This window comes from Artemia sp. Qi Xiang Cuo, chromosome 5, assembly GCF_049724085.1.
Source record: "Artemia sp. Qi Xiang Cuo chromosome 5, ASM4972408v1, whole genome shotgun sequence".
In the NCBI taxonomy this organism is placed as follows: Eukaryota; Metazoa; Arthropoda; class Branchiopoda; order Anostraca; family Artemiidae; genus Artemia; species Artemia sp. Qi Xiang Cuo.
In genome coordinates, this window is record NC_142798.1 from 44263347 (window position 1) to 44289058 (window position 25712).

Sequence of the window (25712 nt, forward strand, 5' to 3'; positions counted from 1 at the left end):
TATTTGTCCCTTCTCTGCCGAGGTGAACATAAGAATGTAATCTTTTATGCTACACTTGAAAATATTTTTGTAATAAATGGTTAGCTTTAACCCCCAAAGCACCCATATTGCGGATTGCCGCCAAATTTTATTCCTCAGAATGAAAGAAAAAGGAAAAAAGAAAGAAGAAAGAAAAAAGGGGGGGATAAATTTTTCCCCTCCCTCCATATTTATCTGAAGGGCATTTCAGTGAAACTTAGAAAATATGGATGTAAAATGCACTTTTTTAGAGCATCAGTTCCTCCCCCCCCCCACCCAAAAAAATCCAGATCCAAAATTTTTGCTTGGACCGCAAAGTGGCTGAAATAACTACATTGTTGTGGTGCAGTCTCTTTTGTTACTTAAAAGGGGCACTAGACTAGAACACAATTTTTTGTTAAATGAGTTTTTTTTTTTTTTTTTTTTATTAGACGACCACGGGTTTGATACGATCACCTCTAAAAAAGAAAGAAAAGAAAGGTACTTTTGTCTTATAGCCACCATACTCAAGATTTTGTATCGCCAACATGAGACAATAACCGGTTGTCATGGTCTTTATGCCAGATAATATTAGCTTCGGCTAGGTGGGAAACTACATTGTAGCTATATTTTAATTAAATATTTAGTTGGTATTTTGGTTAGGTTAGGTTAGGTTAGGTTACGTATTTAATATAATGCGGTCTGCCCCCCCCCCATAATTCTTTGTTGTAGTTTTCATAATTTTGTTGATGAAGTATCATATTTTAATACAAATAGATACATCAACAGAATTGGATTTTATGCTGATTTTGAACTTATAAGTTTCATCAAGATTAGTCCAACCCATCAAAAATTACGTCCCTGAGAAAATCTGCCCTCTTTTTGATAAAGGGGCGAAACATCCGCTAAAACTCAGGGAATCCTAATGAAAATCACACCATCAGATTCAGCGTATCAGAGAACCCTACTGTAGAGGTTTCAAGCTCCTATCTATAAAAATGTGGAATTTTGCATTATTAGCCAGAAGAGAGATCACGGACGGGTGTTTTTTGTTTATTTGTTTCTTTTCCAAGGGTGACCGTATCGACCCAGTGGTCCTAGAATATCGTGAGAGGGCTCATTGTAACGGAAATTAAAAGGTCCAGTGCCCTTTTAAGTGACCATAAAATGGAGGGCAACTAGGCCCCCTCCCATGCTCATTTTTTCCAAAGTCACCCGATCAAAATTTTGAGATAGTCATTTTATTCAGCATGGTCGAAAATTAAATAACTATGTCTTTTAGGATAACTTAATCCCCCAAAGTCCCCGGGGGGAGGGCTGGTAAATATGAACTTTACCCAATGTTTACATATAGTATTGGTTATTGGGAAGTATACAGACGTTTTGAGGGGGGAATTTTTTCTGGTAGTGGGGGGAGGGTCGGGGGTTATGAGGGAGGATCTTTCCATGGAGGAAGTTTTCATGGGGAAAGGGATATTGCTATGAAAGGTGCACCGGATTGCCCAGCATTATTGAAAAAACGATCAGACATTAAATATAAAAACATGTTTTTCAACTGAAAGTAAGGAGCAACATCAAAACTTAAGACGAACAGAAATTATGAAATGAAAAGATGTGAAATTTAGTATATGGGTGCTTAAAACTTCTGCTTCAAGGTTTCAAACAGTTCATGGTAACGAACTGTAAGTAAGGAGCGATCCGGCTCAATAGTAACCGAAACCTTAAAAAACGGAATTTTAATACAAATAGATACATCAACAGAATTGGATTTTATGCTGATTTTGAATATATAAGTTTCATCAAGATTAGTCCAACCCATCAAAAATTACGAGCCTGAGAAAATCTGCCCTATTTTCGAAAAAAGGGGGAAACATCCCCTAAAAGTCATAGAACCTTAATGAAAATCACACCATCAGATTCAGCGTATCAGAGAACCCTACTGTAGAGGTTTCAAGCTCCTATCTGCACAAATGTGGAATTTTGTATTGTTTGCCAAAAGAAAGATCACATATGCGTGTTTATTTGTTTTTCTTTTCAGGGGTCATCGTATCGACCCAGTGGTCCTAGAATTTCGTGAGAGGGCTCATTTGAACAGAAATTGAAAGCTCTAGTGCCTTTAATTTCCACGGAAATTAAAATCTCTGACCAAAAAAAATGGAGGGCAACTTGGCCCCCTCCCACGCTCTTTTTTTCCGAAGTCACTCTATCAAAATTTTGAGATACCCATTTTTTCAGTTTAGCTGAAATAGCCATTAACAGAGTCCATGAGGAAGACTTAATCCCCCATAGCCCCCAGGGGATGGGGTGCAAGTTGTGAACTTTGCCCATTGTTTATATATAGTATTGGTTATAGGTAAGTATACAGACGTTTTCAGGAGGGATTTTTTCCTGGTGGGTAGGGGGTCGGGGGGGGAGGGGGGATTGGTTCACGTGGTAGTATCTTTCCATGGAAGAATTTTTCATGGTGGAAGAGAATTTCCATTGAGGGGGCTCTGGATTTCCAAGGATTATTTAAAAAACAATCAGAAATTAAATAAAAAACAAGTTTTTTCAACTGAAAGTAAGGAGTAACATTAAAACTTAAAACGAACAGAAATTATTGCGTATATGAGGGGGCTCATCCCCTCCTCAATACCTAGTTCTTTGCGCTAAAGTATTTTTAGTAATTTCAAAAGAGCTATTTATTCTAATTAAATGATCTTTGTTATTCAGGGGTCATTCTTAAAGAATTGCAACAAACTTTGAACTGTAGCGTAAAGATCGAGGTATTGACAAGGGGGAGAACCCCCTCATATTACCTATATGAGGAAGTTTGCCCCCTCGTGAACACCTCGATCTTCACGCTAAAGTTTAAATTTTGTTAAATGATTCACGATATAAAGGATAACCTGTTTGTGTTATGTTTCGTTCAATCTTAGGATTTAATTTTATCTGAAGCAGCTTCATCGATAGTATTTTTATGTGATAATAAACCAAAGATACTGTATGATTTCGGCCTGTGGTTGTTATTAAAAAAAAAACAAGTTTTTTTTCCAACTGAAAGTAAGGAATAACATTAGAATTAAAACGAACATAAATTATTACGGATATCTAATAAAGATCTTTTCTTTCATTCATTTCAGTGATTTGAGAATTGCTCAACTTGTGACTTTTATTTTCATAAAAATAGCTTCGACGTCTTTGGCCGTTTTGTTACTATGCCTTATAAAATTAGTTCCGCAAATATCGCTAATTTAAGTTACGTGGGAGAATCTTTCCATGGAGATGATTTCTCGTGGGGGAAGGAAATTTTCCATGGAGGACTAGCTGGATTTCCGTACATTATTTAAAAAACGATCAGTAATTAAATACAAAAACAAGTTTCTTCAACTGATAGTGAGAAGCACCATTAAAACTTAACAGGGATAGAAAATATCAAAAAGTTTGTGGTAATGAACTGTAAGTAAGGAGCGACCCAGCTCAATAGTAACCAAAACTCTAAAAAAACAGAACGTCGACACCCATATATACATAAAAAGGATCGACATTTTGTGCTGATTTCAATCACTTAAATTTCATTAAGTTTAATCTTACCCATCAAAGGTTACGAGCCTGATAAAATGTTCCTGTTTCGAAAAAAGGGGAAAAAAGAGTCAAGTCCCCTAAAAGTCATATGATCTCAATGAAATCACACAATCAGATTCAGCGTATCAGAGAACCGTGCTGTAAAGGTTTCAAGCTCATATCTGCAAAAATGTGGAAGTTTTAATTGTATTTATTTGCCAGAGGAAAGATCACAGATGCGTGTTTATTTGTTTGTTTTCTTTTTCCCCAGGGGTGATCGTATCGACCCAGTGGTCCTAGAATATCAGGAGAGGGTTTATTCGAACGGAAACTAAAAGTTCTAGTGCACTTTCCAAGTGACCCAAAAAAAAACCCGCCGCTTTTTCCAAAAATCGTCCGATCAAAATTCTGAGATAGCCATTTTATTCATCATAGTTGTAAAGCCCAATAACCGTATAACATGACCCACCATAGCCCCAGGAGAAAGGTCTTTAAGTTATTAAATTTGCCCATTGTTTACGCATAGTATTTGTTATTGGGATGTAGGAATACATTTTCGGAGGGGGGAAACATTTTCTGCTGGCGGTTTTTTTCACGGGGAATTTTCCATGGGGAGAGAAGTTTCCAGGGAGTGAACTTGTCAGGGGAAATTATACACTGGGGGAATTTGCCAGAATTCTTATACAAAATTCTTTTTATATGCCTTACTTTCTCTTTTCCGTCTCAATTTTACGCACAGAGTGATTAGGAGTAATTGCCCGGGGTAAATTTTCACCGAGATGGAATTGTCTAGAGGATATTTCCGTGGGAAGGGGGTTTGTCCGTAGATGTGGGCCAGATTTCCTGGCATTATCTTAAAAACGATCAGAAATTAAATAAAAAAACAAGTTTTCTTCAACTGAAAGTAAGAAGCAACACTAAAACTAAAAATGAACAGAAATTATTATGTGTATAAAGGGGACTGCCCCCTCCTCAACACCTCACTTTTCATGCTAAAGTTGGAATTTTGTCCCAGTTCTTTGATAATGACTCGTGAAACACAAGGGCCGTTTAATTAGAACAATAAGACGCTTTTTTCAAAGTACTTAAAAAACTTTAGCGTAAAGAGTGAGGTGTTGAGGAGGGGGCAACCCCCTTTATATACGTAATAATTTCTGTTCGTTTTAAGTTTTAATGTTGCTTCTTACTTTTAGTTGAAAAAACTTGTTTTTTTTATTTAATATTAGATAGGCTCAATGTAATGACAAAAATTGTTGTCAATATTTTCCCTCTTTTGGGAGGTAGCTTTTCCCTTTTTGTAAAATTACGAAAAATTTTGATGCTATTAACTTATAATGAGTTAGTTTTAACTCCATGAGCTCTACATATTCGTAAAAAAAAAAAAAAAAAAAAAAAAAAAAAAAAATGACGTATCCATTGTTTATAAGGTTCTTTTTTGGAGTTTCGGTTACTTTTGGTAGTTTTCGCTCTTTACTTAAAGTTCGTTATCACCAACTGTTTGATGAACCGATCAAACTGTTGTAGTTGTTATTCGTATTTCTAAGTGAATAGCGCGATAATTAAGCTCTCCTTCCAACATCTTAAGCTTATTTACCAAAAACAGAAACTTTAACACCAATTATCCTACTTCTAAACTGTATTCGGTTTGGTTTATTGTACTCTAATTTTAACGTTTTTAACTTCAAATGATATGACGGTAGTTTTTGCTTCCGTACATTTGTTCCCAAATTGGATGTCGTCAAACAATTAGTATAATTAGTGGCAACAATTATATTTCACCACATGCAAAATGAAATTATTTCTTTGTTTGAAACTTTTATCTTTCTAGATAATAAGTAAAGGATTTATTGTGTGCAGTAAATGAATGAGGTGGATCTGCCCGCTCCCCCATTATGAAAAAAATACACAAGATTTGCGCAGTTCTGTGGCATACAAGGCAAGTTTGACCCTTTTCTGGCGAAACCAAAAAAAAAGTTTTTTAAACGTTTCCCCTAGAAAAATCATAGCTGGATCCCCCCTCCCAAAAAAGCAATAATCTGTGGATGGTCTTTTTGACTGGGCCTCATACATGAAGTCATAAACTAACCAAACTGTACACGACATATGCGTCTGAGCTGGGCCATTGTTAGGGCTTCTGGGATATCATGGTTTTGAGCATCTCATCTGTCTTCTTCAGTAGCCCCCCCCTATTTAGATTTCCTTCAAGGAAGCCCACAGGGCAAGTGAAGGATTCGTACCCCCTCCCCAAAAAGACAAAATGGCTAAAAATTTAAGATTGGGGGATATGACGTTTCCTTGGCAAAATACTTTCCTTTTGAAACCTTAACACATTAGAAAGGAAGTGTTTAAACGTTAATACCCTCTTGAAAAGAAAAAATCTGGGAGGATCCTTGCTTTTCTGTTCACGGTTTAGTTTCAGAAAATAATTGGTTACATTTCATTTTTCGAAACTATTTTTCGTCTTTCCGTTGTTCAAAATTTCTGATGTTCAACTTCTTTTTTTATTTTAGGCCAGGGGAGGTGCACAGAGCAAGCGGAGATGGTTCACCTCTAAGCAAAAGTTTCAATCAATTACCACAAAGTTCCTCGCCAGGTCAAACCCAGTTTCTGGAAAAGCTACCACCACAAAAGCTTGGATCGAGAGACCTATATTGTGATTCTAATCCGAATTTAAAAGTGGCAAGCCCAAGGGATCACTATCCACAGGTGAGTTTAGGATTTTGCCCTAAAGGTGTCTTTTTCTTAGCTTGATTCCTATACTATTTCAGATTTGGATTTCCTACCGTAGTCCCTATGATAGTAGAATAGATCTATGCAGTTTGCTTGCGCCCCCGTACAAACAGGTTTCTGGACCTTGTATACGCCGTTTCAAAGAGATTCCTTTCTGTGCTATTCTGGACCTTGTATACACCCTTTCAAAGAGAGTGAGTATCCTCTCACATAGCCTTATGTTTCTACAATGCTCGCGTACAAACAGGTCTATAGGTCTTTAAACTCTAGGAACGACGCAATTTCAAAGTTCAATGTATTTTTTTTTTAGTTAAAAAAACCGGCGTCTCTTATTTTTTACTCTCCTATTATTTTTTTTATATAATCAGGTTCCATATTTGATTATCCATCAGTTTCGAATCGTTTATATTAGAGATAGCATTTTTTGTAATTAAATATAAAAAATGGATAATTCTAACCTTTTTCTGGTGAGTAAAAAAAATATTCGCATTATTAAAAAGAAATTGTCATTAAGTTGAGGAATAAATTCTTTCCTTACACTAGAATTAAGTGATACTTATACACTTTGAAGCCCGTTGTTTTTATTAGCTGAAAAAAAATCTCATTCTCTGATATTTTGAAATTTACGTTGTGATTTTTTTATCAAGATCAGTGGTCTTTTATATGTTTTTTTGAAAAAAAGTGCTTAGATTTTCGATCGTTAATTTTTGGTTATAATAAAATTTTGATTTTTTAATGTATTTTTTTCTAAAAAATTGGAAATTTTTATAAAGCTAATTGGGTTTTTTTTTTCTAGTTATTTATTTTAAAATAATTCAATTCCATTAGTAATTTACTTTTTTATTTTTTTTTTATCGTTATAAATTTTGAGATTTTATGTTTTTTGAAAAAAAATTTCTTATCTTTTCGATCGTATAATTGTGATTTTAATAAATTTTTTATTTTTTAATGTTTTATTTTTTAAAAAATATTAATTTTTTATAAGTATAATTGTCTTTTTTTTTTATGAATATAAGTGTTTTTTTTTTTAGGGATTTTTTTTAAAAAAATTAAATTACCTTCTGCCTTTTCTGTTTTATTTTTTATCAATATAAGTGGTCTTTTTAAGGATTTTTTTGAAAAAAAAGTGATTAGCTTTCGATCGGTAAATTGGGATTAGAATAAAATGTTGATTCTTTTAATGTATTAATTGTTACAAAATCTTCCTTTTTTATTACAGTTCTATTTTTTTTTTATCACGATCAATGGTTTTTTTAGGGATGTTTTTTTTGAAAATATTTCCTGACAAGTCTGCGTTGAAGAATCTCTTCCTGAAATTTAATGCGTTACCAACCCTCACCCCCCCATTTCCTCAAAAATAAAATTTGTTACCTTATAACCCTATTTAATAAATAAAATTGTTAGCTATCCTTTTTATTTAACGGACTTAATTATCTCATAAGAGGGATTGACTGAGCCGTGCTAATTAACTTTTCCACTTCTTAAATTTCTATTTATGTCTACATTTTATTGAAATCTGATAGTTTTACTTGACTGTCATATGAAATTCTTCTCCATATTGTTTAATAATTAACGCAAATACTGCTTTTTAAGTTTTAATTTACAGCTAAATTTTTTTATTGTTTGAAAAAAAAAAAAAGTTGTGAGACAAGGTAAAACTTTAGCGTAAAGAGCGATGCGATGAGGAGGGGGACAGTCCCCCTTCATATAGGGAATAATTTCTGTTCGTTTTAATGTCGCTCCTTACTTTCAGTTTAAAAAAAAAAAACTTTTTTTATTTAATTTCTGATCATTTTTTTAGTTAATGTAGCTTTTATTTGCACAAAAATTTTACTTTTCTTTTCCTAAATGGATATCTTTACAAATTAACTTCTATATTCCTGTATTTGTCGTCTGGCAAAAAAATACAAAAGTTGCATATTTTTTCATATATTTTCTTTAAATATATTTAATAGATTTTTCTTATAAGCTTATTTCGCCGGTGTTATTTTAATTAAAATTAATTCCATTGTTGGAGGTGTTTCCCCCAAATTTTAAAAAAAAAAAAAAAATAAATTTTTTAAAAAAATTTCAATGCTTTAGCGCTTAAAGCTTGCAAGCGACCAACTGAGACAACTAGTTTTATTTTATGAAGTTGTTGATCAAACCCCCAGCAAAAGCGAGCAAAGTTGGATGTCACCCCTGACAGCAATGTGAGTCATAGCAAAATACATCATGAAAATACCCCCTTACACATTTTCGAAGATTCGAGCGCTAGAAGAAAACAGATCAGGTTGCTTATAAAAACACATGAAAAAGATAGACATTAACTTCTATTTAAAGGAAGAGATGTGAGGCGCTATGCTCAGTTAAACAATGCAAGGAAGCATCCTATAGTGTTTTTATGCTAAACTTCCAATTGGTCTGTGAATGTTCGTTTCTAAAAGCAGTATTTTTTTTTATTTCAAATAAAATTCGTTTACTTTTTAATACTCACACTACTCAAAGGGTTAAGATATTCTTATAATATAGTTTATATCCTAGCCCCCTGCGATATAACCTATTCATCACTTGAAAAGGTCATTTTTAGCCTAATTGCGTAGGTACTAAAGGAACATTGAACATTTTTTTCTGATTTTGTGTTTTCGCAAGAAAATAGCTGGTCTTTAGCAAACTTAGCCATAGCTAGTTGAAACTCTGCATAAATATCTGAATTTTTAGCCTAAGTGCGTAGGTACTAAAGGAACATTGAAATATCTTCATTATTATCCTAATTGCGTAACTACTACAGGCACAGTTTTGTTGTATCTATTAGTATCAATATTCCGTTTATTAGAGTTTCGGTTACTATTGAGCCTTACATGCCTGAAATCATGAATTAGAATATTTAATGATCTGTTTGGGTTTTCATACAACATATCTAGTTGAAACTCTACATAAATATATTCATTTTTAGCCTCAGTGAGTAGGTACTACAGGAACATTGAACTTTTTTTCTGATTTTGTTTGTTTCCGCTAGAAAATAACTAGACTTTAGCAAACTTATCAATAGTTAGTTGAAAATCTTCATAAATATCTTAATTTTTAGCCTAATTGCGTAGGTACTAAAGGATCATTGAAATATATTCATTTTTATCCTAATTGAGTAGATACTAAAGGAACATTTTTGTTCTATCTATTGGTATCAATATTACGTTTTTTAGAGTTTCGGTTACTATTGAGCCTTACGTGCCTGAAATCATGAATTAGTATATTTAATTAGCTGTTTGGGATTTCAGACACCATAACTAGTTGAAACTCTACATAAATATTTTCATTTTTAGACTAATTGTGTAGGTACTAAAGGACCATTGAACTTTTTTTTCTGATTTTGTGTGTTTTCTCAAGAAAATAACTGGTCTTTACCAAACTTACCCATAGCTAGTTGAAACTCTTCATAAATATCTTAATTTTTAGCCTAATTGCGTAGGTAGTAAAGGAACATTGAAATATCTTCATTTTTAGCCTAATTGCGTAGCTACTAAAGGAACATTTTTGTTGTATCTATTGGTATCAATATTCCGTTTTTAGAGTTTCAGTTACTATTGAGCCTTACATGCCTGAAATCATGAATTAGAATATTTAATTCGCTGTTGGGGTTTTCCGACATAGTTTTTAGCGGTACAAGGGGGTGTGGTTCCTGGGGGGGGGTTTTATGACTCCTCCCTCCAATGAATTCAGATGGTTTTAGGACTCATCACCCAAAGCAAAAACACCAATAAACCTTGAGGGAAGATATAAAAGTTTAATGAAGTATTTTTCTAATTAACAGCTACATTAATAACTTCCAAGATGATAGGACTGTATGACACAGAATTTATCAGTTACAGAGAGTTCAATACCTCCTAACCGAAATTACTTCCAGGGGTTTTATGACTCCTCCCCACAATGAATTCAGATGGTTTTAGGACTCATCCCCCTAGCCATAATTCCATTCAACCTTGAGCGAAGATATAAAAGTTTGATGAAGTATTTTTCTACTTATCAACTATATTAATAACTTCCAAGATGATAGGACTGTATGACAAATAATTTATCAGTTTGAAAAAATCATCTTGCGGTGTTATATTTGAATGTACATTTTTATTATTGTCTATGGAACTCGAAGAAATTGACTGTTATCATTGGATAGTGAACTATAGCATGTTTGAGTATGATAAAAGTTTGTGGAGTACTACATTACGCTATATAAACAGACTTGGATTCTATGATAGAGTGATTACACCACTTAATAATGCTGGTCGGGACCTGAGAAATGCTCAGGAGGAAGTCGGTGAAATTTGCAGCTTTTTCGGGGTTGAAGCGCTCTACGTAAAGGGCAATGTACCTACAGATAAAGTTTTAATTCAAAAGTGTGACCCTAGGATTCCACTTTTCAATCTAGAAGAGTTTAAGTGTCCTAAATTTGAAGGGGTTATCACCGTCCTGAAGACGAGGTTAGGTTCTTCGCACAGTGGATACCTAAGAACATACCTGATCGTGATAAATCCATAAGACAGGGTAAAAACTTTTCTATATCATGGGACCAGCGTTTGTGGATGTTTAATAGTGAACTCTAAGTAATATTTTTTATTTAAAAATTTTGTCATGTGTTTTTTTTTCTAAAAAAAAAAAAAATCTGTTAATAATTTTAATCAATAAATATATTTAATATTAACCCGTCTTTATTATTTATAATAGTTATATTGTAAGCAAGTAACAAACTCTTTCCTGAAGTCACCTCTTTGATACACAATAAAGAAAATTCATTTAAGAAACTAAGAAAAAATTGTAAGTAAGTAAGTCACCATTTATTTCTTGAAGTCAACTCGAGGATACAAAATACATAAAGTTCATTAAAAAAACTATAAAAAAATTTTAAGTAGCAAATTCTTTCTTGAATTCAAATGATGGAGTCTGACAAAATTCTAAGTAAGTAACAAACTCTTTGTTGTTTTCACGAGTTAGATAAACGATGTAGAAATTAATTTCAAGAAATTATGAAAAATTCTCAGTAAGTAACCATTTCTTTCTTGAAGTCAACTCTTGGATACACAGTACAGAAATTTCATTCAAGAAATTATGAAAATATTTGTAAGTAAGTAACAAACTCTTTATTGATTCCACCTCTTGGATATACAGTACAGATACTTCATTAAAGAAATTATGAAAAAAATCGCAAGTAAGTAACTTTTTTTCTCTTTATCACACACAATTTTCACTTAGCTCCATGATGTAGAAATTTAATTCAAGAAATTATGAAAAAATTCTCAGTAAGTAACAATTTCTTTCTTGAAGTCAAGTCTTAGATACACAATACAGAAATTTCATTCAAGAAATTATGAAAGTATTTGTAAGTAAGTAACAATCTCTTTATTGATTTCACCTCTTGAATATACAGTACAGATACTTCATTAAAGAAACGTGATTAAACACGTTTTTTTGAAACTACATGCTATTTGCATGCCTTTCCTTGGCACCTTTCCAAATGAGCGGGGATTTCCCACTGCTTCCTACACATTGCAAAAAGTGAGCAGTACGGAAACTCCACGTTTTCAACCAGACTGGTGTTTTGTTTTTTTAGACAACACGAGAGACATGCAAAGTCGACATAGCTTTATTTCATTTTTTAAAATTAAAGAAATTATGAAAAAAATTCTCAGCAAGTAACAATTTCTTTCTTGAAGTCAACTCATGTGTAGAAATTTAATTCAAGAAATTATGAAAAAATTCTCAGTAAGTAACAATTTCTTTCTTGAAGTCAACTCTTGGATACACAATAAGTGAATTTCATTCAAGAAATTATGAAAAAAAAATTGTAACTAAGTAGCAAATTCTTTCTTGAATTCACTTGTTGAATAAACAAAAAGACATTTCATTCAATAAATTATGACAAAATTCTAAGTAAGTAACAAACTCTTTATTGTTTTCACGAGTTAGATATACTATTTAGAAATTAAATTCAAGAAATTATGAAAAAATTGTAACTAAGTAGTAAATTCTTTCTTGAATTCACCTGTTGGATAAACAAAAAGACATTTCGTTCAAGAAATTATGACAAAATTCTAAGTAAGTAACAAACTCTTTATTGTTTTCACGAGTTAGATAAATGATGTAGAAATTAATTTCAAGAAATTATGAAAAATTCTCAGTAAGTAACCATTTCTTTCTTGAAGTCAACTCTTGGATACACAGTACGGAAATTTCATTCAAGAAATTATGAAAATATTTGTAAGTAAGTAAAAACTCTTTATTGATTCCACCTCTTGGATATACAGTACAGATACTTCATTCAAGAAATTATGAAAAAAATCGCAAGTAAGTAAGTAACATTTTTTTCTCTGTCAACTCTTAGATACACAATACGGAAATTAAATTCAAGAAATTATGAAATTATTTGTAAGTAAGTAACAGTCTCTTTATTGATTTCTTCTCTTGAATATACAGTACAGATACTTCATTCAAGAAACGTGATTAAACACGTTTTGAAACTACATGCTATTTGCATGCCTTTGCTTGGCACATTTCCAAATGAACGGGGATTCCCACTGCTTCCTACACATTGCAAAAGTGAGCAGTACGAAAACTCCACGTTTTCAACCAGACTGGTTTTTTAGACAACACACCCACAGAGATGACACACAATACGGAAATTTCATTCAAGAAATTATAAAAAATATTTGTAATTAAGTAACACGCTCTTTATTTATTTCACCTCTTGAATATACATTACAGATAATTCATTCAAGAAAACGTGATTAAACACGTTTTGAAACTACATGCTATTTGTATGCCTTTCCTTGGCACCTTTCCAAACGAGCGGGGATTCCCACTGGTTCCTACACATTGCAAAAGTGAGCAGTACGAAAACTCCACGTTTTCAACCAGACTGGTTTTTTAGGGACCAATCAGGAGAGATATGCAAAGTCGACATAGCTTTATTTCATTTTTTAAGGTTCATTTAGACGAGGTTACGTGCGCGCCCGGGACCGCGTCTAAATGAACCTTCAAAAAATGAAATAAAGCTATGTCGACTTTGTCTATCTCTCCTGATTGATCCCTAAAAACCCAGGCTTGTTGAACTAGGGGAGTTTTCGTACTGCTCACTGCTTGCAATGTGTAGGACCCCGTGGAGAATCCCCGATCGTTTGGAAAGGTGTCAAGGAAAGGCATACAAATAGCATGTAGTTTCAAAACGTGTTTAATCACGTTTTCTTGAATGAAGTATCTGTACTGTATATTCAAGAGGTGAAATCAATAAAGAGCTTGTTACTTACTTACAAATATTTTTTTTATAATTTCTTGACTGAAATTTGCATATTGTGTGTCATCTCTGGGGGTGTTTTGTCTAAAAAACCAGTCTGGTTGAAAACGTGGAGTTTTCGTACTGCTCACTTTTTGCAATGTGTAGGAAGCAGTGGGGAATCCCCGTTCATTTGGAAATGTGCCAAGGACAGGCATGCAAATAGAATGTAGTTTCAAAACGTGTTTAATCACGTTTCTTGAATGAAGTATCTGTACTGTATATTCAAGAGAAGAAATCAATAAAGAGACTGTTGCTTACTTACAAATAATTTAATAATTTCTTTAATTTAATTTCCGTTTTGTTTATATAAGATTTGACAGAGAAAAAAAAATGTTATTTACTTACTTGTGATTTTTTTTCATAATTTATTGAAGGAAGTATATGTACTGTATATCAAAGAGGTGGAATCAATAAAGAGTTTGTTACTTACTTACAAATATTTTCATAATTTATTGAATGAAATTTCCGTACTGTGTATCCAAGAGTTGACTTCAAGAAAGAAATGGTTACTTACTTAGAATTTTTTCATAATTTCTTGAAATTAATTTCTACATCATTTATCTAACTCGTGAAAACAATAAAGAGTTTGTTACTTACTTAGAATTTTGTCATAATTTCTTGAAAGAAATGTCTGTTTGTTTATACAACAGGTGAATTCCAGAAAGAATTTACTACTTAGTTACAATTTTTTCATAATTTCTTGAATTTAATTTCTACATAGTATATCTAACTCGTGAAATCAATAAAGAGTTTGTTACTTACTTAGAATTTTTTCATAATTTCTTGAATTAAATGTCTTTTTTTTTATTCAACACGTTAATTCAATAAAGAACTTGCTAATTAGTTAAAATTTTTTTTTTCATAATGTCTTTAGTGAAATTACCGTATTTTGTATACAAGAGTTGAATTAAAGAAAGAAATTTTTAATTACTGAGAAATTTTTAATAATTTGTTTTATTAAATTTCTACACATGAGTTGACTTCAAGAAATAAATTGTTACTTGCTGAGAATTTTTTCATAATTTCTTGAATTTTAAAAAATGAAATAAAGCTATGTCGACTTTGCATGTCTCTCGTGTTGTCTAAAAAAACCAAAAAACCAGTCTGGTTGAAAAAGTGGAGTTTTCGTACTGCTCACTTTTTGCAATGTGTAGGAAGCAGTGGGGAATCCCCGCTCATTTGGAAAGGTGCCAAGGAAAGGCATGCAAATAGCATGTAGTTTAAAAAGTGTTTAATCATGTTTCTTGAATGAAGTATCTGTACTGTATATTCAAGAGGTGAAATCAATAAAGAGATTGTTACTTACCTACAAATACTTTCATAATTTCTTGAATGAAATTTCCGTATTGTGTATCTAAGAGTTTACTTCAAGAAAGAAATTGTTGCTTACTGAGAATTTTTTCATAATTTCTTGAATTAAATTTCTACATCATGGAGCTAAGTGAAAATTGTTTGTGATAAAGAGAAAAAAAGTTACTTACTTGCGATTTTTTTCATAATTTCTTTAATGAAGTATCTGTACTGTATATCCAAGAGGTGGAATCAATAAAGAGTTTGTTACTTACTTACAAATATTTTCATAATTTCTTGAATTAAATTTCTGTACTGTGTATCCAAGAGTTGACTTCAAGAAAAAAATGGTTACTTACTGATAATTTTTTCATAATTTCTTTAAAATAATTTCTACATTGTTTATCTAACTCGTGAAAATAATAAAGAGTTTGTTACTTACTTAGAATGTTGTCATAATCCAGCAGGTGAATTCAAGAAAGAATTTGCTACTTACAATTTTTTCATAATTTCTTTAATTAAATTTCTTTTTTGTGTATCCAATATGTGACTTCTAGAAATAATTTTTTAATTACTTACTTACAATTTTTTCATAGTTTCTTAAATGAATTTTCTGCTTTCTGTATCAAAGAGCTGACTTCAGTAAAGAGTTTGTTACTTGCTTACAATAGAAATATTATAAATAATAAATACGGGTTAATATTAAATATTTTTTTTGCTTAAACGTTTTAACATATTTTTTTTTTTTTTTTTTAGAAAAAAAAACACAAGAACAAATGTTTACATAAAAAATATTACTTAGAGTTCACTCTTAAACATCCACAAACGATGGTCCCATGATATAGAAAATTTTTTACCATGTCTTATGGATTTATCACGATCAGGTATGTTCTTAGGTATCCACTGTGCGAAGAACCTAACCTCGTCTTCAGGACGGTGATAACCCCTTCAAATTTAGGACACTTAAACTCTTCTAGATTGAAAAGTGGAATCCTAGGGTCACACTTTTGAATTAAAACTTTATCTGTAGGTACATTGCCCTTTACGTAAAGCGCTTCAACCCTGAAAAAGCTGCAAATTTCACCGACTTCCTCCTGAACATTTCTCAGACCAGCATTATTAAGTGGTGTAATCACTCTATCATAGAATCCAAGTCTGTTTATATAGCGTAATGTAGTACTCCACAAACTTTTATCATACTCAAACATGTTATAGTTCACTATCCAATGATAACAGTCAATCTCTTCGAGTTCCATAGACAATAATAAAAATGCACATTCAAATATAACACCGCAAGATGATTTTTTCAAACTGATAAATTCTGTGTCATACAGTCCTATCATCTTGGAAGTTATTAATGTACTTGATAAGTAGAAAAATACTTCATCAAACTTTTATATTTTCGCTCAAGGTTGAATTGAATTATGGCGAGGGGTATGAGTCCTAAACCTCTCTGACTTCAGTGTGGGGAGGAGTCATAAAACCCCCCGAAGTCATTTCGGTGAGGAGATCGTGACCTATCAGTCACTTATAAATACTGTCATACAGTCCTATCATCATGGAAGTTATTAATGTAGTTGTTAATTATAAAAATAATTAATTAAAATTATATATAGTCACTCCATGTTTTATTGATTTTTTTCTATTTGATATGAGTAATAACATCATCTGAATTATATGGAGGGATGAGTCATAAAACCCCCCCCAGGACCCTAACACTCAAGAACATATCAAAACTATGTCTGGAAACCCAAAAAGCTAATTAAATATTCTAATTCATTATTTCAGGCATGTAAGGCTCAATAGTAACTGAAACTCTCAAAACGGAATATTGATACCAATAGATACAACAAAAATGTTCCTTTAGTAGCTACGCAATTAGGCTAAAAATGAATATATGTCAATGTTCATTTACTACCTACGCAAGTAGGATAAAAATTAAGATATTTATGCAGAGTTTCAACTAGCTATGGGTAAGTTTTGTAAAGACCAGTTATTTTCTTGCGAAAACACACAAAATCAGAAAAAAAGTTCAATGTTCCTTTAGTACCTACACAATTAGGCTAAAAATGAAAATATTTATGTAGAGTTTCAACTAGCTATGGTGTCTGAAAACCCAAACAGCTAATTAAATATTCTAATTCATGATTTCAGGCACGTAAGGCTCAATAGTAACCGAAACTCTAAAAATCGGAATATTGATACCAATAGATAGAACAAAAATGTTCCTTTAGTAGCTACTCAATTAGGCTAAAAATGAAGATATTTCAATGATCCTTTAGTACCTACGCAATTAGGCTAAAAATTAAGATATTTATGAAGAGTTTCAACTAAATATGGCTAAGTTTGCTAAAGACTAGTTATTTTCTTTCGGAAACACACAAAAACAGAAAAAAAGTTCAATGTTTCTTTAGTACCTACGCAATTAGTCTAAAAATGAAGATATTTATGTATAGTTTCAACTAGCTATGTTGTCTGAAAACCCAAACAGCTAATTAAACATTCTAATTCATGATTTCAGGCATGTAAGGCTCAATAGTAACCGAAACTCTAAAAAACGGAATATTGATACTAATAGATACAACAAAAATGTTCCTGTAGTAGTTACTCAATTAGGTTAAAAATGAAAATATTTCAATGTTCCTTTAGTACCTACGCAATTAGGCTAAAAATTCAGATATTTATGCAGAGTTTCAACTAGCTATGGCTAAGTTTGCTAAAGACAAGCTATTTTCTTGCTAAAACACACAAAATCAGAAAAAAAATGTTCAATGCTCCTTTAGTACCTACTCAATTATGCTAAAAATGACCTTTTCAAGTGATGAATAGGTTATATCGTAGGGGGCTAGGATATAAACTATATTATAAGAATATTAGAACCCTTTGATTAGTGGGATTATTAAAAAGTAAACTAATTTTATTTTAAAAAAAAAAAAAATAATGCTTTTATAAACGAACATTCTCAGTCCAATTAGAAGTTTAGCATAAAAACACTATAGGATGAGTCATTGCATTGTTTAACTGCGCATAGCGCCTCACATCTCTTCCTTTAAATAGAAGTGAATGTCTATCTTTTTCATGTGTTTTTATAAGCAACCTTATCTGTTTTCTTCTAGCGCTCGAATCTTCGATAATGTGCAAGGGGGTCTTTTCATGATGTAGTGTGCTAAGACTCACATTTCTGTCAGGGGTTACATCAGACTGTGCTCGCGTTGGCTGGGGGGTTTGATCAACAACTTCCTAAAATCAAAATAGTTTTCTCAGTAGGTCGCTTGCAAGCTTTAAGAGCTAAAGCATTTAAAGTAGTGTAAAACATTTTTTTTTTTTTTTTTTTAAATAGGGGGGAACACCCCTACAAGTGAATGAATTTTAATGAAAATCACACCGTCGAATTCAGTGTATCAGAAAACTCTATTACATAGCTTTCAAGCTCATATCTGCAAAAATCTGCAACTTTTGTATTTTTTTGCCAGAAGAAAAATACATTAATATATAAGTTAATTTTTAAATATATCTATTTACTAAAATAAAATTAAAATTTTTGTGCAAATAAAAGCTAAATTAACTAAAAAATTAAACTAAATTAAATAAAAAAAAGTTTTTTTTTTTAAACTTTAATTAATTAGCAACCTTAAAAAGAGCTTAACTTATTAAATCTTTTACGAGGGCATGGCCCCTTATAAATCGAATATATATTTCAGATAAATTTTTAACTGTTAACACAACTTTTTTTTTTTTTTTCAAACAAAAAAAAAATTTATATTTAAATTAAAAAAAAAAAATCATTATTTGAGTTCCTTATTAAAAAATATGGATAATAATTTCATATTAAAGTCAATTAAACCTATAAGATTTAAATCAAATGTAGACATAAATAGAAATTTAAGAAGTGGAAAAGTTAATTAGCATGGCTCAGTCAATCCCTCTTATGAGATAATTAGGTCCGTTAAATAAAAATGATAGCTAACAATTTTATTTATTAACTAGTGTTATAAGTAAACAAATTTTATTTTTGAGGACATGGGGGGGTGAGGGTTGGTACCGATTTAAATGGAAGTACTATTTTATAAAACGAATAATTTTAATTAAAAATATACAAAAAAAACACCCCTAAAAAAACCACTTATATTGATAAAAAAAAAAATCGCACTGTAAAAAAAAATGGACCTTTTTTGTAAAAATAAATAAAGTAAAATAAAAAACATTTTATTATAATAACAAATTAACGCGCGAAAGCTAAGCACTTTTTTTAAAAAAAATCATTAAAAAGGCCGCTTATATTTATAAAAAAATCAAACAATAAATGCATACTGGTCTGTAATTATTTTAAAAAACATACATAAAAAAAAAACACTGATCTTTATAAAAAAAAAATGCAAATGATATTTATAAAAAGGAAGCTTTTTTAACAATTAATAAATTAAAAAATAAACATTTTCTTCAAATTCCCAAATTAACGATCGAAAATATAAGCAATTTTTTTTCAAAAAACATCTACAATACCCATTGATCCCGATAAAAAAAAATCACACCGTAAATGCAGACTGGCCTGGAAGTATTTTCAAAAACATTCATAGAAAAAAAAACCACTGAAATTGATAAAAAAGGAAAATTTTTTAAAAATTAAAAAATTAAAAAATCAACATTTTATTATAATCCCAAATTACCGATCGAAAAGCTAATCACTTTTTTTCAAAAAAACATCTAAAAGACCACTGATCTTGATAAAAAAATCACACCTTAAATTTCAACCTATAAGAGAATTAGATGTTTTTTCAGCTACTAAAAACAACAGTATTCTAATTGTATAAGTATCCCTTAGTTCTAGTTTAATGAAAGAATTTCTTCCTTAAATTAATGACAATTTCTTTTTAATAATGTGAATATTTTTACTCACCAGAAAAAGGTTAGAATTATCAATTTTTTCTATGTAATTACAACAAATGTTATCTCGAATATAAACGATTCGAAACTGATGGAGAGTCAAATATGGAAGCTGATTATATACAAAAAATAATAGGCGAGTAAAAAAAGAAGAGACACCGGTTTTTTGAACTAAAAAAAAAAGACATTGAACTTTTAAATTGCGTCGTTACTAGAGTTTAAAGACCTATAGACCAGTTTGTACGCGAGCATTGTAGAAGCATAAGGCTATGTGAGAGGATACTCACTCTCTTTGAAAGGGTGTATACAAGGTCCAGAATAGCACAGAAAGGAATCTCTTTGAAACGGCGTATACAAGGTCCAGAAACCTGTTTGTACGGGGGCGCAAGCAAACTGCATAGATCTATTCTACTTATGATCTAAGTCTCGATTCTTAAGGCCTATGATCGTGATACTTTATTTTAAAGTAAGAATGCACAAATTCCGTGCTAGGTTGGACCAAAGTCGAATCCCAATGTCTCCACTAACAAATGACAGTATTTTGGAACATCTTCAATGAAGTATGTGAAAAAAATGGAGGGACGCTTTCTCTACGCTTTCTTAAATTTGGATAATAAAGGGGGAGGGCACCCCGATAGTATCAAGATGAACTCTTCGATTTCTTGAATTTGCTACATAGTTTGCTTGTTTCGTATACCTAGATCAAAATTATCCATCCTCCCTATTCTGTTTATGTACCTTTATTTGAGCTTGAATTATTTTGACATGTGGCGCAGTTTGTTTTTCGCATTCAATATAAAAAACGGGTGACCGATCAAAAATGGATAAGAAAAATATTTCAAAGCAACAATTCGGAGGGTGGGTCGAATTTTTGCATCTGCCTTTTTGCTGATACCATTACTTACGGCGCCATTTTACGAAAAGTAATAGCAATAATAAATTGGCGTAGGTCTTTCATGCTTGGCGCAGGTCTTATATGTAGACGCTTTGAAGGTGAGAATTTTAATCAATACAATTATATTCTTTGCTTGAATAATCAGAGTCAACACTAACCTTGTGTGTCTATGCCTTCAACGTATTATTCCTTATTTATTTATTTTTTCCCCCGGTCACTTTGCAAGGAAGGGGTTGTTGTAGAAACTTCAGAGCTGGCTGTTTGATTGGAGATCAAAATTTGTATTGCCATTTGAAAGATTGATGATGATTGGCAGGAAGGAGCCTCTCTGTCATACCCATTTCACCCCTCCCACAATCACCCATGATATCAGATCAAAAGAGCCAATAAATATTGACTCAGGAATGACCTCCCAGCCCCTGGGGCAATTGCTAAAAATTATACAAAATATTAATTGTTTACGCATAGGTTTTATAGTAAAAAATGGGGATGTGTTAATCTATGATACCCAATTGGCTCGGAATTGGTGCCTAGGCCAAGGCAAATACACAATTTTCCGCAATAGGGAAAGTGTTAGGGATATATATTTTATTGGGGAGAAGGATGTTAAGGGGCCCAGATATGGACAAACAAACTTGTCTTCCATGATAAGTTTGAAAATCACAGCTGTATCTCTAGGACCAAGAGGGTACAAAAATTGTCATGAGGCACGGGTCACCAAAATTGGGGCATAAAAGGGTAAAAGCTTCTTCATGCGAGATGCAACAAAACTTTAATCCTCAAGTCTTTTGGCTAAGCGGGCCTAAATGTGAACGATAAAATGGAACAGAATAAAAAAAGGACTAATAAACTTTTTTTTCTTAGTGGCTTTAGAATCAAAAGTACAAGTCCGTGGGCCAAGAGAATCCTAATGAACGAAAGTATTTTAGTTTGGGGGCTTAGTCACCTGATAAATGTGCCCAAAAAGTTATTTTTCTGACCAGCTTGAGCTTATATCCTTGAGTCTTTGGGCCACGGAGGCCCCAACACAAAAGGAAAAAGAAAAAAAAATATATATAGGTTCTCTCCAAAAATTGAACAAATAACCCTTTTTTCCCAATGGATTGAAACTTGGAATCCGTAAGCTCATGAGCCAAGGGATTCGTGGTGCCCAAAAATTTTGGTTCGAAATAAGGCCCCCCCCCCCCAGAAATTGGTGCTAGAAAATATTTTCTTTCTACTATGTTTAAACTTGTATCTGAAATTCATCAATAATTTCTGAGACCACACTGCCTTCCCATCAGCCCTGCATTCAAATAAGTTCATTCTTACATGCCGGGTTCGGAGCTCATTCCGGTCATTGCACCCTATCTACGTTTTTTAACTGTCAGAATTGATTTCTTGATTAACGATTTTTACCACGCCTAAACGAAATTCATCTTTGTTTCCAATGAAATCCTTGCTGTCGTTTCAATTATATCTTAGTTATTCATTTTCATTACCTCTCCCCCCCCCATCCACCACAAAAATGTTTTGAACATCCGGGATTTAAAGCGAACGTTTTATGAAAGAGGATGGGACAATCCTTTGCTTAAAAAAATTCTCAATCTTTTATCTTGTGCGAGCAAACATTATAAAAACTTTCAGTAAGGGGGGAGGGGGTTGCATTTATAAGATCTTCTAATATTCAAATCGACCACTATTTGGCGATGTGTCAGGTATCTAATGAACAAATTTGCATCGGCGTCTTGATTCAAGGATGGCTCTTCCTTTTTTTTTCTTTAATTAGGATGTATGAGGACGAATGACTATTACTATGTAAATTGTATTCTGTAACTCAACTCCCATTCACATTCATCGTTTTTAACATGTGCACTAGTTTGTCCATATTAGAATTCATCGGTTTAGGTTTATTGCCAGTGACGAACTTCAGCATAAATAATTACTTTTAGTGCCCAACGAATTTTGTTTTAGTATAGTTATTATCGTAAACATGATTGTAAGTTGTTTTTATCATTGACCTCCAAATTGTCCATATAACAGCCCTTCGTTACCGTGATATGCCAACACTAATTTATCATAACTGTCGCTAGACAATATATAAGGAAGGGTGAGAGAAATATTATAAGGATCTATCTATTTCTTTCTATTTTCTATAGTTCAACAGCACCCAAGTGTAGTCATTTTATCAAATTCCGGCTGCTTATAATCTAAATCGCGTTTACTTATAATTTTGGTTTTTAATACGGTCTCGTAGCTAATTAAATATAGCCATTGTTATATCAGAAAGCCAAACAATCTGTCAAGCGAAAAAAAAGGATTAAGAGAAAATTGTCCCAATAATAAGATTTTGGGGCAGTCCAAACAATCCTGCTGCCTGTCTGGTACTTGCTTTCCATGGACATAGAGGTAGAGGAGACAGGTACTTGTCTATTATAGCGCCTAAGTTATGTTCTTCATCCATTGACACACTGTAGAACCGGTTTCTTCGTTAGTTTCTTTCAGCTTAGCGTGAGACAAGACAAAGACAATTGAGCGAATAGATGAGAAATATATAATTTGGGCTATATATTTGCACATTAGAGGGGGTGAGGGTAAAGTATTTGGACAGTGCGAAGTTAAAGAACAATTCTATCTTCATAGTATGCAGAATAATTGTACATAACACATTTTTCATGTAGACCCGCTGTACTTTACCCCCCTCCACTTCTAATTTTCCTTAGGATTTGTCAGAGAAACAGGTTCTACTTAGCTTCTATATACATATGCGCTATAGCAGACAAGTACTAGAGACATTATACCGCTTTGGAGAGACTACGGAATTTTCACACCTGTGTACACCTAAAACAACCAATTCCCATCCTCTTGATTCCATGATGCTATGTTTCATTTTATTAATACCAATATGTTAATACAAAAGAGATCAGAGAAAAGACCCCACGGGATTGTAAAGTCAGATGCATTACACATGCTCACAAAGGGATTTTAATTATTGACGCTTAAAAGGCGTTATTAATAAAAAAGATGTCATATCTGAAACCTGAAACAACCATGTCTAATTCAGCATTAGATTTCTGTTCAGAAACGTACTTAGAATGCATTATTGATCACGCAATCACAAGCGTTAATTTATGATGCACCCAGGAGAGTTTGTTTGCAAATTCGAGCCCACAAGTTTCGCTTTCAAGATTGAAATCTCGTCTTGTCTGTCATAGAATAAGATTTGTGACATCATTAAAACTATTATGATCAATCAACTTTCAAAGAGGCAATGTAGGCTTATTTCAATTGACGGAAATTTTTCGATTTTGGTAGCTAACATAATATGAAAACCATATCTCGCCCCCCCCCCACCGTTTTATCGCAAGGGACAGAGGTTGAGGAAAGCAAATGTATGCTATTGATTACGTCAAAGATCTCAGGAACGCAAGCAGGTTTTTTTCATTGGGGGGAGGGGAGCACAATTATCGAAAAATGCAATAGCTAGGGAACCTGTGTCGAAAATATCAGTAATTATTGGAAACCTAGAAAACATTCGGAGAGTTTAAGGGGCCTCATGTTTGAAGGCAATTAAAGGAAATATAGAGGCGGCCAAGAATTTTCCATTTTTTTTTTTAAATGAAAAGATGCAAAAATATACTTGCAAAATCTAGGGGCAATGCCTACCCCCAATTAGTGCACCTGTTCAATAGTATATAAATTATCCTCCCGTACATAAGTTGGTTTTACTCTCCTAATAAGTTTGATTTAATGCAGTACAAGCAACTTTCCAGTGACCAGTTTTTGCGGAATAATCTTTCAAGTTTGTTTTAGCAAAGTATGGGTGGTCTGCATTTATTTTTATTGATTAGAAAATCTTCTAATTCAGTTTCGTTTGATACATTCTAAAGATGTACTTAGGTTGATTCTAGCGTTCATTGTCTTTGCTTAGGGTCTTTCTAGAGTTTTGTTATTGCTGGATTCTTGACATTTCGAACAAAGAAACCAACAAATTTCACATGACGATTGCAGGTGATTATTTCTCAGCCTGGGGAATCGCGACCCTCCCCCTAAGGATTACAGTCAAAGGGTTATTGGCGGTCAGAAAAAAATGAATGCTATACACGAAAAAAAAAAAATTATTAGTTAACACACCTCCATCGAATCTGCATACACGCACAAAAATAAAAGCTAGGAAAAACGTACAAGTACTGTACCTGTAAATAAATACTGAATTAGGCAATTAGGCTTTACTGACAAAAATAATTTGTGCTAAATTAGTGTTTATCATAAGGCGTTGTGATGTAACCTACTATATTTTAGCTTATTTCAAGTGGTCGTTACGCTAAAAAGGTAATTAATTTTAACCAATAAAGGGGAAATTATATTTAATAAGTGGATAAACGTTCTCTCTTGTCGGGAAACCAGATTTTCAGCATTAGCTTTCCTGTAGAAATTATGCATCTAGGGGTCGTTGCTCTAGATATCACTTGCGGCCCATCACACCATTATTGGATAAAAGGTTCCCCCTAAATGCCCAAATCGAATACTTCTTAAAAAGAAAAGCAAAATGCATTAAGCAATAAAAAAAGCCTCCTCTTAGACTTTTAAAGCATTTTCTTTTGAAAGCCATCGTGAATTACAATACAACAAGAGATGTCTATAACCACTCTGCATTTTCTTGTAAAGTTTGGTATAAGCCGGCTGTTTGATAGTTTAGATTTTATGCAGTTTACAAAATTGGCATGTTCGTACAAATTTTTCAAAAATTTATAATTTCGCCAAAAAACCCCATGACTATCATCCTTCTCGGGAAAAATACAGAATTTTGTAATCAAAAAGTTCGTGATAACGAACTGTCAGTAAGGAGCGACCCGGCTCAATAGTAACCGAAACTCTAAAAACGGAATTTTGATAATAATAGATACATCAAAAGAATCAGATTTTAATGCTGATTTCAAATATATAAGTTTCATCAAGTTCAGTCCTACCCATTAAAAATCACGCGCCTGAGAAAATTTGCCTGATTTTCGAAAAAAGAGAGAAACATGCCCTAAAAGTTATAAAACCTTTTTGAAAATCACACCATCAGGTTCAGCGTTTCAGAGAACC

General features: G+C 32.5%; 1 protein-coding gene across 4 annotated transcripts in view; it reads left to right on the forward strand.

Moving 5' to 3' along the window:
- LOC148952171 (ankyrin repeat and BTB/POZ domain-containing protein 2) overlaps positions 1-25712 on the forward strand; it is a 321201-nt gene that overhangs the window by 179823 nt on the left and 115666 nt on the right. For all 4 annotated transcript variants that reach the window (XM_089089639.1, XM_089089641.1, XM_089089640.1 and 1 more), the window contains one exon: positions 6051-6246. In XM_089089639.1, the coding sequence (XP_088945765.1) occupies positions 6051-6246 (196 nt within the window). The remainder of the gene's footprint in view (positions 1-6050; positions 6247-25712) is intronic.